Source organism: Lethenteron reissneri, chromosome 25 (assembly GCF_015708825.2).
Source record: "Lethenteron reissneri isolate LAM-NWPU_2019-01 chromosome 25, ASM1570882v1, whole genome shotgun sequence".
Taxonomy (NCBI): domain Eukaryota; kingdom Metazoa; phylum Chordata; class Hyperoartia; order Petromyzontiformes; family Petromyzontidae; genus Lethenteron; species Lethenteron reissneri.
The window spans coordinates 4,565,457-4,579,163 of NC_083803.1; the positions used below are offsets into that span (position 1 = coordinate 4,565,457).

Below are 13,707 nucleotides of genomic sequence, written 5' to 3' on the forward strand. Positions count from 1 at the left end.
GCAGACTTGAGTGTGGATGAAAAATACATCCACGGCAGCCAAGTAACCTACTTTACGAACGATAATCCTCAAACACAGGACGCGTGTAAATATGTGACGGAAAAATGTAAAGTGCACAAAGAAGTGTGTATGCTTGGAATTACTTCGGGAGACAAAAAAAGTAGAACGAATGGATGAATGAACATTTACAATTTAGAGACATGATGTTGACTTGGGAAAGGTAAGTGTACTTGGCCAGGACATGTTCCGTGAAGGAGTAATAGCCGGTGGTTGAGACGAACAGCAGAGTGGCAGCCAAAGAAGTGAACACACCCGACGAGACGGCCACTTTGGAGACGGGAATGACATCGACTCGTGTGGAGATGATGGATTGTGACATCGCAGGGTCACGAGCAAGAGCGACAGCTTTGGGAGACCTTCGTCAAGCTGTGGATTGATGATGATGATGAATCCACTGCAGCAGCATGCAATGAGTTTCTATTGTATGGTGCAAGGGTGGAGCAGCTGGAATATTGCCTCCTACCTCTGGTGTTCGGTGGAGCTGTCAAAGCCGTGCATATCTGTTCTCAATCACACACTAACAACACTGCCACCATTCACCACCATATGCTACTGTGTTCTGGTGTGCTGGGGCGAATTTGCTCATGTTATTTTTAAAAAGCCTAACACATTCTAGCATTCCATTACGGTGTGCAGAGTAATCAGCTGCGCAGTATGTTTAAAGCACAGCAATTTTTATTTTAAATAACCATGGCATTATATGAGCAGCATTGCTTATAAAGTACGATAACAAAAATATTTTTTCGTCCAAAAAGCTGGCTCGTCATTCAAAGTCCGCACCTCTTCGGCATATGTGTATTTACATTTAAGCATCCAGGTATTTGTCTGTGTAAGCACAGGCGATGCTGGCTCTGTGCCCCCGGAGCATGCGATATCTGTTGGGCCATGCCACAGAATGTCTGTCTCTGCGTCAGCTGATCACTCGCTGCGCTTGCTTCTCTTGCCGCTGTTGTTGCGCAACGACCGATCCCGCTTGAGCCGGGCTATGCGGACACGGACACGGGACCGTCCCTGTCGCGCTCGCAGACGCAGAGGCAGGCGCGCGGCACAGCAGAACTGGAGGGTGCCGAGACACCGGCCTAACCGGCGTCCCCCCCTCCCAACACCCTCATTTATTTGCCACAACAAACACACGCAGTTGTTCATGCATCAACAAAGCTCCACCTTGCAGAGGAGGATAGCGAGGGCTGGTCATGTTGGCTGTTGGCGCACAGCTCTTGTGACCACGGCCCCACGTGCAGTGTCACTTTTTTTGCAGGATCTGTGGCATATTTGGCGCATCCTGGCCCGTGCGACTCGCTGTCTTTTACAGATTTGTCGACTGGTAACGGCAGACTGTGCACTTGGCAATCAGCGCGATGCCTTCATGGAGCCGGGCTCCACGAGACTGTCAGTTGATCTTGACGGGAAATCCTGTCCATTTTCACAAACCTTGTCACCGGCTTTAATGCTCGTGAATTTGAAGACCGTAGCTGAGTGTGTGCAGAGCCCGAACCTGCGATGTTGACTCTTCAGGTACATCAACAGAGGCGGCAGTGTAAGGGAGCAGTATCCTGTTTGTGGCCCATGAATGAGCGAGGCGGTCGTCATGGCTGCGATCCGTGTTTATTTGGGTGGCCGCTTACTGTGTCTGTAATTGACTTGCTAGCTGACACGTGGCCGCATCGTCTGACAATGGGCGTCTCATTGACGCCTTCGGTCACAGACGCTGGTTTCCGTATCTTAGCTGCCTTTGTGCAAAGTTTAGGAAATGTTATATGTCCATCTGCAGATATTTTTAGGCTTCATGCCACGTGGCCTGTGGCTAGATGTATGGTATTTTGTTGTTGTAGCATTGTTACACAATGGTCATGCTTTTTAAGGACTTTCAGAAGACAGTTGCTGTTCTAACTTCCCCACTAAGCACACCCCCCCCCCCCCCCCCCTTGCTGCGTTGTACTCATATTCTCGGAACCGGTCGGACGATTCGGTTAATTTGATTCTCTCCGAGATTTTTAGCTCGCGCTGTGAACGTAATAATGTTATTCACTTGGCTCGGATAATCCCTCCAAATGCAAATCTTATTTCCAAGGGTGTCCTGGCCAGATTGCAGCACGGATACACAAGCTCCACATTACTTTTACGAATTCAGCAGATGTAACCGATTAATATTGCGCACCAGAGTAATACGTCGTTTTAGAAATTGTGAATGTAAGACAAACAGTTGAGTGAAATTAAAAATAATGGTACCAGATTGTTAGAAGATTAAGTGCATAGAATAAATTATGGGTTTTTGGAGTCCAACTGCCCAGGCTGCCCAGGCTGCCCAGGCTGTACTCTGGCCAAAGACCACTAGATGAACGATTAGATTTAATTTATACCAACATAAGCAATGTTCCCACAACGTGTAAGGGCGATAAACTTAATAAATACAAATCTATACATCCTAGCAGTGAAAGCTCTTGCCAAGTTCTTCCTTGCCAAGATGAGAGACATTCAGCCACTTAGGTAGCTGCCGCTTGGAGCCCAATAATTCTTACGTGGGATGGACGCCGGCCGTGCCGTGATTGGCTGAGAGTCGCGTGTCACTGTTGTTTGTGAGCGTGACATCGTTCCGAAGCACCGGGTCCCCGTCAGCGGCTACGGGGTGGCGTCACGAGACGCAGGATGACGGTGGCGCGCGTGGTCGCGACGAAGGCAAACTCCGCGCCCATTCATTCTGCACGTTTTTTATCACAAAGCACCTGTGTTCAAATACATCCGACAGAGTCATGTTGTGACGATTATGTTTTATTTTTATTATTTTATTATTTCCCTTCTACGTGACTTTACCGAAAGAACCAAGAAGATGAATCCCTGCAGTCACGAAAGCTTTAAATCGAAAAATGTTGCGACGAATTTGTGTTCGGAAATTTTCCGTCGCGCATCGTGACTGTGAGTCTGCACGTTTTTCGAGGACCTCCTCTCAGAAAGGATCTGTGAATGTATTCTTTAAACTAAAAAAAAACTCGAATGGAATCCTTGTAAGTCATAACCAGTCAATAAACACTGCGAAGAGGGTCACTTCGTCTGAAGCATAACACTTCCCCTGTATACCAGCGCACAAATCCCAGAGATAAAAGCGGTTAACGTACACTTTTTGGTGGCATAAATATTGCGCGTTAAGAGCACGCAGCCTCGTCGGCGGTGTTGGTGGCTACCACTCGTGCTTAACTCATAAGCGAGACCGAAGGAGAGGAATTGGAACTGATTTAAAATCCTAGCTTCAAGGCATCGACAGAGCACGGGGATGTGAAGCGAGTGGCGTTGGTGGCTTGCGGTGGAGTGCCCTTGTGTGCCTGCTATGCGTGCTATGCGTGGTATGCGTCTGCCGGCTGTAAAACTGCAGATGGATGTGCTTTTATTGGAGTGGAAGACAACAGGGTTGCATGAAAAGGGCGCACAATCACTGTCAGAAACTCCATTTTCAGCAGCTTTGAACGGAGCGTTGGGCTCCAAGAATCTTCATTCACCGTGTTTCACACTAATCTCTGGTGTTCACGTTCGCGTTGATACGTTTTTACGTCACTGTTTTAGTGGTGAAGTTTTTTTTTTGCTAAAAAATGTAAACGGCAAAAAAAAAGCCCAAACATTTTCACCATCGCCTGTTGTTTTTTTTTTAAACAGCACTTTGAGGGCCTTTTCTCGCTGTGACAGCCGGAGGACATTACACAGAGAAAAGTTTCAACAGAGTATTCATGATGTTACACCTGTTGGTGTAAATGGTCTCGGCGTGGATATGAGCATGCTCCTGCAGAAAGTGTGAGCAAATTTGTGTGCGTTTGCACTTAAGAGTGTGTTTGTGCGCGCAAGGGCAGGTGCGTTTGCACAAGGCTTCTGTTTTGTTGTGTGCGTGTATAAACACAGGTGCCTTTTGGGTATGTGTGTGTGTATGTGTGTTGGGACTAGGTTGTGGGGAGCGGTAGTGTAGCGGTTAGCGCGCTGCGCTACGAACCTGGCGACCCGGGTTCAATTCCTGCTCACTGCCAACACCGGTGACGATTATCTGAACCGGTCCTGGGCCTCCCCTAGGTCGACTCAGCCTCAAATGAGTACCTGGTGCGATGTGTAACAATTGCTGGGCGTTGTGCTGGCCACCCACCAACTTGTGTCCCGTTCTGGCCTTCATAGATGCTCGCTATAAGAGGACTTGCCCCCAGTAGTCTGTTAAGACTATACGGGGATCTTTGTCTTTGTGTGTTGGGACCAGGTTGTGAGTTGTTGTGCACGTGGCTGAAGGTGTTGACCACGCCGAGTTTGTCAGAATTCGCAGCCTACACAAATGTAAACAAATGAAATGTCGCCATAAATGATCGACAATAGTTCAAGTAAAAGCCTTAATGAGTTAACGAAATTAATCACCTGGCAATGTACGGCACGTTGATGTGTGTACATGCTACTGATCGTGCAGCGCCAGTTATTTGAAGTCGGGCACGTGACTGGGCACGTGACTTGGCCCAGCAGCAGCACGTTCGCCGCGAGTTGCAGAGGTTCACGGTTCGAATCCAGCAACCGCCCTGTTTAATACTGTGGGTGTAATTACCATAATGAGGCTACTTCATGTCTTCTGAACAGCAGACGTGAAGTAGAGTAGCCATTGCCTGCATCGGCGTCCAAATTTGCCAATGAAACATTGCAATTGTCGCCCCCAACTTGCAGATTAATTCCCCAGGTTACTTGAAAATGCTGCTCAGGCTTTACCGTGAACACACTTGTGTTGTTATTCTTAGTAACCTAACCCTTATCTGGTTTTATAAAGCACGTGTATGTTTACTTTTGGGTAAGGGAGGCGGTAATGAGGTTTGAGCATATGGAACAGTAAAGCAATGCACAGTGTGTGTGTGTATTCCATACAGCTTGACTACAAAACATAATCACCAAACGCTAAAATACCATAGCTTACTTTTCAATGTGGTAACCGCGAACATCGGTACACACGTCGTCATAATACTAACAATACACAGTGCTCTCGTCAATACGCATTGACCATGCTTCTCCGCGCTGGTGAGTGCGGTTTGGCGATGGTTGCAAGGTGGGGGGGGGGGGGGTTCCTGAGGGCTGATTCAGATAACCACTCACCACTGATGTCCATCGTAGGCCCAGATTCAAAGTCAGAGCGGCTGGGTTTCACGAGGCCGTGTGCTAACCACACTGCACCATAACTACTCCCAATCTGCATGTACAATAGGTACAGCTAATGTATTTAGACAAGACCTGCGTTATGAAATAAGTGGCTTTCTTTACACACGTACAAGCCCAGAGATAAATTCCTTTTTTCAAGGGAGACCTGGGAAAACAACTTGTATAGAACGCCAAAAACATTTAATACAAAACCTTAAAAAATGGACAGAATTAATTTTTACGGTCAACATAGTGGCAAGCGTGTAGCAATTATCCCCCCAGCAATACAACGAATTGTCTTGATTCAGGTGCACGATGCAATGAAATAATTTCCAGTTTTTTTATGTCTCGTATTTATCATCTCGTTGGCGTTATTCCTCGTTTTTTTTGTATCCGTCTTGTTTTTTTTCTCTCTACAGTTTCATTTGCCCCGTTAGCCTACGTGTAAACATGACAATACAGCCCGAGTCTCACACACATGCAAACTCATGCGATGCACAGTAAACTCTCGGCTACCCTGGGCAACGTTGAGGTGGGTGACTCATATAACGCAAGAATGCACGGTAAATGCAAAATAGCAAAACGTGTGTAAATTAGAGGCGAAAAACGTGAATTGTTTACCCACGTAGAATGTGGTTGGATGTCTAAATTATGTCGTCTGTTTTTATAACTTCTTGTTGACTTGTTTGTGAAGAGCAGCTAAACATTGCAACCAGCATTCACCTAAGAAATAGATGTTATTTATTTGTTCGCAATGACGGTTAAACCGCAAACCCGGATATGCAACCCACGGATAATCGAGAGTTTGCCGTGTCACGAGTGTCAGAATCGAGTGAAATCTTGGAATCGACGCGTCGCCACCCGTCTGCCCGATCTTAAACATTTCCGGCTGCCGCTCGCGGCGGGGGCCACCGTTGTGCACGTGCTCACGGGGGGACGCGCTGTCTCTGTCCGTCGTGAAAGTCCTGCTGCAGGAGCGCGTGGAGAACGACGACCTGGAGGCCAAGACGCTGAAGATCACCGACTTTGGGCTGGCCCGCGAGTGGTACAAGACGACGATGATGAGCGCGGCCGGAACCTACGCTTGGATGGCGCCCGAGGTCATCAAGTCGTCCACCTTTTCCAAGGGCAGCGACGTCTGGAGGTGAGGCGCGTCGCGTCGTCCCGAGTCGTGCCTCGGCGAGCGTTCGTGTTCGTACGATTTTTTTAAGATGCGTCCCAATATCGCCCGTAAACATCGACGGGGTCAAATTCCAAGGCTCCGGTGTGTTTTCGGCTGTGTCGCCAAGATGTGTATGCGTCGCGTTGTCTCTTTATTTGACTCTATTGCTTGCATTCTTATGGGCAGCTTGATAAAGTGCTTCCGTCATGGCTACTTCTAGCAGTGGTCGGCAGGCACAAACCGCTGATCTTGAACACTGCGAATTTCGTAATTAGCTGTGGTCAGTTTGGAATATGCACCATGACACAAGCAACTCTGTGGCTTTCCCGTGTGAATGATGGTATGGTCACGTAATTCCTCATTTGCAGCAGACGGCACACTTTGGGGATTGGGGTTGGACACTGACCTACTGACCAATCCGCTACCCATGTTGGTGACTGCCGATGTGATTAACTGAGCCTCAAGATAACTGCCTAGGATGCTGATAATTGTTTTTTTACCCTTCTATCTGGCAACAAAACTGACACCTTTTTTACAAGGAGTCATGTTTGCATAGACCACAATACCTGCATCCATAATGCAAACAAAAAACATAACTCTGATAATGACTCCTTGTAAAAAAGGTGTCAGTTTTGTTGCCAGATAGAAGGGTAAAAAACCAATTATATTTTTTACTGGCAAATGAGGTTCCAATGGTGCCTAGGATGCTGTGAGAACGCATGTGCTGCTTCACCGTGCTTTTGGGTTTTTTTACTTTTTTTTTCCAAAATAGATTCCATGGTGTTCTATTCGTGTCGTTTCAGTTCCTCTCATAGAGCAGTGTCGCCCAATCTGGTTCACACAGTAGTGGACCAGATAGATAGTAGTGGGCAACACTATCCCACTTGGCCTGTTGCAGAGAGCATTGCTCATCGCATGATAGTCAAACTGATGTTTGTAATTCTCAGAGCTAGAATTTTGGCAAATTAAGCACTCGCACACATTTTTGGGCAGATTCTTGGATTTTAACCCAGGATCTCGGCGATGCCAGCTCATTGCTCTGACCTATACACCGCCTTCCATGCCATCGAGTTTTCAGCATTGTACAAAGTAGGGATGGAACGGGGCATGTAGCTTTACTGATTGTCATGATTTGATACACGTATTAAATTGTGCATCTAAGAATTTATTATTTAGGACTCGTGCTGAATATATGTCGGTGTCACGTTTGGCATTATGAAACAAATGAGACGGTGTGAATGAAACGACAAACAGTACAGGCAATTGATTCACGAGTGGATGTGCGGTCCTGAATCAGGCTGGGTTGCGTGTGGGGTGGAATTGTTGCGTCAGTAAATGTATCGTATCTAATACAGCGTTACCTTGACTTTCGTCCACTTGACTTTCGTCGCTTCGCTCTTTCGGCCGTTTTCACTTGTAACCACATTTCAAATTTCGTCCACGCGGCTTTCCTCTTTCGTCCAATTTCATCCAAAACCTTCCGTGACGTTCGTGCCACGCACCGTCTTTTTTGTTGAGTCTTTGAATAGAAGTCGTTCAGTGAGCATCTCTCATATTTGTGTTTATTCCTCTATTATTAATACTGTACTTATTTCTGTGATTATGCTGTAAACAATTCATCGTTCTTTTTATGATAACAGTATAATCCTACAGTGTTCATAGTTATTTTCACGATTATAAAACACGTGTACAGTATTCATACTGTGCTTATTTTTGTGATTACTGTAAAATACTTATTTTTGTCCTCTAATATATTCATAATGGGAACTAAGTGTGGTGATAGAAAAGCTCAAATAACCCATAAGGTTCTAAATTTGCAAGAAGAGCTTGACATGATCAAACTTAATTAGCAAGGCATGCTGATATAAGTCGCATGCTCGGCGTTTTTATATTTACTCTAGTTATTTGCATGTTCGTTTTTCGCCGGCCAAAATCAATTTGCAAACTAAATAAAAGCTCTGCTTGACATTCGTCCATGCTCTGGTCCCTAACCAGACAAAAGTTCAACGTATTCCTGCACGAGCAGCACCGCCCTATGTGCGAGCGGCCCTTCCCCCCCAACACGCATCTCCGTCCGTCCACCCGACGTGGTGAATCACCAGGACTTAACTTCTCATTGAGTCGCTGGTAGACCGGGCAGTGGCACGTGACTGGTAGCCACAGTGAGATGTGTGCTGGATTCGGTGTGCCACGTGCAGAAATATATTTTATAGGTCGCCGAGCCGGACAAGGCCCGACCGAAATGCTCACACGTCCCCCCCTCGCGCGTTTGCCCACCGCGTGCCCCCCCCCTCCCCCCCTCTGCAGCTACGGCGTGCTGCTGTGGGAGCTGCTGACGGGCGAGGTGCCGTACCGCGGCATCGACGGGCTGGCCGTGGCGTACGGCGTCGCCGTCAACAAGCTCACCCTGCCCATCCCTTCCACCTGCCCGGAGCCCTTCTCCAAGCTCATGACAGGTGAGCGGCTCCCTGCCCCGCTCTGCCGCCTTGCTCGATGATCCTTCGTTTGCCCGTCGTCGTTAAAGGGAGACGCGACCGGCAAAACAAAAAAGCATTTGTTGTTACTGCACCTTCCTCGTGCCGCTCACGAGTCTTTATCTCTATTTACGAGTGGTCGTTACTTGAACAGACGAGAGCCGGTTGAGGCTAAAGTCTCTTTTTCAAGGGAGAGCTGGTTGACAGGAGTGATGCAATACACGTGTAAATGAGTGTTGAAAAGAATCGCATATATATATTCGGTAACCAAGCAAATTACGTGAACGTGTAACAAAGTGCAAATGAAGCAATATACAAAGTGTTGACGGAACTTGAATTTAGGAACGAAATACATCGACGGATAATGCGTCTCCTTCATCTATCCATCTCTTCACATAAAAAAAATAGTTCTTACACAACCCGCCAGCCACACGGCCTTCTGGGAGTGCGTAATTCCAATAGCATTGATTCTATGCAGGGAAACTCTGGACTGGTTTTGACATGCAGCGTCTCATCGGCAGAGATGACTAACTTGACGACTTACGTACGTTTCGGAAGCCTACTAGTCTCGAAAAGAAGGAACAAGAAGTAGAGAAAGAGTGATTGTGCACCAGATGGGCACCGGAGAGGGACGTGAAACGGAGATGTTTAGATGTGAGCAGTGCAAGGCACTCTGTGCAGGACACACACAAGTTGAAGAACTTCACTGGGCCCATATCATCGCAGAAGGGAGAGGGAGCAGTCGTAAGCTGATGCACGCTGTGGTTCGAAAGCAATTACGGTACATTCATCGTGTCCACGCGGCGAATATCGCCTCCCGATAAATACTCATTGGGAAGGAATGGCTTTAAAAGTGAAAGAGAAGCAGTGTTGTTCCATGTAACGAGAGAAAAATCATATTAGCCTGTGACGTCGTTAGAGCCGTAAACACTCGTCATGTCACTGCGGTGTAAGTTTCATTGTCAATGAGGACATTTCAGAATGTTGATACACCACTGCAGTGATTGCGCTCCTTAAAGCTTCCTTGAAGAGCTTTGGATTCGACCTGAAAAGCAGGGAACCCCTAGCACAGGACCGACCTGCCTGGAGAAGAAAAGTACAGGACGGAGCAGTCATCTGTGAGAGTAGGAGAAGCTCCTGTGCTATCTTGTAGAGGCAGCAGCGCAAATCTACCAAGGAAGGACTTGTGGCTGCACCTCAGAGCTCTACATCCTCCCTGACCTGCCCGGTGTGCCACAGAGAATTCCCGGCTCGGATTGGTCTGTTCAGCCATCTGCGCACTCATCAAAACCCAACAAAATGACAAACGTGCCATGGTCATCATCAACTTGATGGACGAACAAGACAGAGAGAGAGATTGTGGTCCTTAAATGCATTAAAGAATACAGAAATTTTGTCATTAACCAAATTAAAACCTCATTTGAGATGGACCAAAGCATGCAGCTCGTACCCAGAGCTTGAAACGCATGGATGGAAACACAAGACCTGCGTTGTTTGGGTTGTGTCTGCCCTTAAGAGTAGCTGTGGGATACTGCACCTCAACTGTCACATCCGCACAAGTTGAAACTTGATGTTTGCCAGGAGAATTGCTGTGGATCGTAAACGATCCGCCGCTCATTCTATTATTCTCGAGCTCTGTTGACTCTGCTACGCGCTTGTGATGGGACCGCTTCTATATTTGCTGCGATCGAAAAACAACAAGTCCAAAACATGTTCATCTCGGCGCAGCGATCACACCGACCACTGTTGGTGTTTGGCTCTTGAGCTGCGCCGCCGTGTGAAACGCTATCGTATTATCTGAATTTGACATTGCGCAGTCCGCTTGCATGGCATGTACCAAGACCACCGATTTTTTTTTAAGCCATCAGCCCATTGGCCGATTCAATAACATTCCAAAGGCCAAATGTGTATCCCGTGACTGGCAGTGTGGCAAGACCTCCCGATCAATTGAGAAATGTGTTTTTTCTCCATGAAACTTTCTGACTCGTCAACCTCGTGGTGTGGCGTGGTGTCGGAACACATTGCCGTAGCTATTGAGTGAGCAGGCCGTGCAATTGCACCGAGGCCCACGGGCCTGATGAAAGGCTTCAGCACGGTGCTACGAAGAGGGGGAGAAACTGAGCCGGGTAACCCCATTTTATTCCCTCCACTGGGGGTCCATGCCAGCCATGCTTTTGCCACTGTCCAAACAGGCTGCTTTGTCCACACAAACGTGGCATCGCCTCCCAGGCACTCTCTCCAAACTCTTATTCCAGTAATTATGTTTTAGTTGACGTTATGAAATTATTCTCGCCCACAACCAACTCCAGGCACTTCCAGGTCAGTAGGAAACAGAAATATTTGTTTATCCTTTACGCTATTTAATGTGAAGCGCAGCCTCATTGTAAACAACGTATTTCTGTAGCAGTAGCGGCAGCAGCAGTTACTGACGCTGGAAAAATCCCTCTGAGAAGGTCGTTTGGCCGAGGGGGTTTATGACAAAAAAAGGTGCTTTTATGTTTTACGTGGTCAGACAAATATGGGAAGTAGGTGAATTGTCTACTTATTTATTACGAGTTCATGAAGCCCGTCTTCACCAGGCAAAAGTTTTCAATGTATAATAATAATTAGCCTGATATGATTGTTTCAATCTAAATCAGACACTAACAAAACTACTCCAAAAAATGTTATTTTGTTGTTAACGACTTGATTTAGCTTATATTTAAAGACGTACCCATGAGAAACCGCTCAATTTAAATATTCCGTTCTTTTTTATTAGAAAGAACATAAATTAATTATCTTAATACTCGTTTTCGAATTCGGATTTGAACATCATTCAAATGCGTACTTTTTCGTTCAAAACCGCGTTAATCCAAAATATCTAAAAAACAATAAAAGATAGAACCAATGGTTCTCGCTTAAATTTTATTTGCTGTTTAACGCTCTACGAAAGGGAAAAAACTCTCAATCTTATATTTTGAACGGTTTCTGAATGACTTAATAGGGCACTTAAAATCGATATCTGGGGGCCTTAAAATGACAATTCTCGGATTTTCCCTGTTGCGTGTGTCCTAAAAGCTACATTATGTACCAAATTTCTGCTTTCTACCTTGTCGGGAAAGTCCCCTAGAGGTTTTTGAGACGTACAGATTCAGGTCTTTATAGAGATGAAAAACAATCCCCTACGTCACTTTGGGGGAAGTCCCTGCGAGTGGATGCGTGAGCCTATGCTGCCCCCTGTTGGACGTATGCAGACCCTGCAGATGGTGGCCGAATGGCTGTGTGTACAGAGCACAGCAGGTAGAAGGGAAGGCTTGCTGCTGTAGATATTATTTTCTCCGCGAGGTGCCCCGGTGGTGGGGGGGTATTAAAATGCGAGTGGCTCCTGCGCTCACGTTGAACTCGGGTCCAGGATATGGTGAGGCACAAGTGGGCGCCACGGTGACGAGATGTCCAAACGTCCCGCAGGTAATTCCAGTGGCGAAAGCCACGAGCTAGCAGAGCAGACGCAGCCTCGGTGGGCTTAGGTCAGAGGTCGCAAACGGGTTTTGATTCCTTACCCGTACCCGTACGCACCAGGGTCGCAAACGGGTACCCGTACCCTACCCGATACCCGGCTACCTGTACCCGGCCGGGTATCGGGTAGGGTACGGGTACCCGATTGCGACCTCTGGGATGAAGCCATGTTGCAGGCGCGGTCGGGTTGATTCTAGGAACTTGAATTGTGAGAAGAGACAAGACGTTGGGAAATGAGTGACAAACGGTTACTCGCCAGTGACTCACGGCCTACCCGTACCCGTACCCGGCCACACCAGGGTCGCAAACGGGTACGGGTAGCCGGGTATCGGGTAGGGTACGGGTATCGGGTAAGGTACGGGTATAGGGTACCCGGTTGCAACCTCTGGCTTAGGTGTGTGTGACCGTGCTGTCCCAGCGGCGGCTGTCGAGGTAAGGGTTGCGAGGAGCGCGGATCGCCACCCGGGTTGAGCGATCCGCGCCGCTGCCTCGCGCCTAGGCTGCCCGCTGGAGAAACGTGTCAAATGCAAAACAAGTTGCCCGAGCGTGAGAGAGGGGGACGGAGTGCGGAGGCCCGATAATTTGCGACAAATGGTAGCACCTCGAGTGACTGCAGGGGTGGTGATGTGAACCAATTGCCTGCAACACAACTACATTGACATGCAGTGGTCGCAACGAGCCGATATACAACTGTATATATTACCGGCAATTCTCAGTAGGCCAAACACGTTTCCCGGCGGTTTTCAGACCGCTTCCGATTCCAATACAGAATGATGATGTTTCCGCAGAGAGGAGACTGGAGTTAACGCAGGCTGCAGGGTGAATACAATTTATAACCAGGACTCTATATTTCCATTTCCACCACTGCCGTGCAGGTCATGGAGGTTATTTAACCACACTTCACTCCACTGTGTATGAAAAAAGAAAAGGCTTTAACCTTTCTCGAAATAATACAGGAGTTGAGATGTTCAGATACCAAATAGACACGTGTCGCAAGGCATCAAAAGTCTGCTTTAACCACACGTGCGTGCTTGTCGTAAAGCATTCACACGAACTTCCTTTGATAATGTATGCATTGGACTTTGAAACTGATTTGGCCTTGTCTCACCAGTACCAGACCAGCGAACACCAAAAGGCAAACAAGCATCAATGAGTTAATGATGACGTCACCCTGCTACTGCTCTATATAAGAACGGGAGACAGAGCAGAGCCTCACCATTCTGGTGAATTGCCCGATGATGCTGGATGCAATTACCAGCGAAACGTCGTACAACTCGAATTGTAAATGTTGTGGTTTCACGCTTCAAGACACCGGTGGGCTAAAGCAGTGAACGAATTTGTCTTTTGTCAACGTGACACTTTTTTTGCTGATTGGCC

At 47.3% G+C, this 13,707-nt stretch overlaps 1 protein-coding gene across 4 annotated transcripts in view; it reads left to right on the forward strand.

Annotated features, from left to right (window-relative positions):
• Nucleotides 1–13,707, forward strand: part of LOC133347063 (mitogen-activated protein kinase kinase kinase 10-like) — a 43,895-nt gene that overhangs the window by 19,074 nt on the left and 11,114 nt on the right. For all 4 annotated transcript variants that reach the window (XM_061558967.1, XM_061558969.1, XM_061558968.1 and 1 more), the window contains exons 2-3: nt 6,163–6,343; nt 8,669–8,817. In XM_061558967.1, the coding sequence (XP_061414951.1) occupies nt 6,163–6,343; nt 8,669–8,817 (330 nt within the window). The remainder of the gene's footprint in view (nt 1–6,162; nt 6,344–8,668; nt 8,818–13,707) is intronic.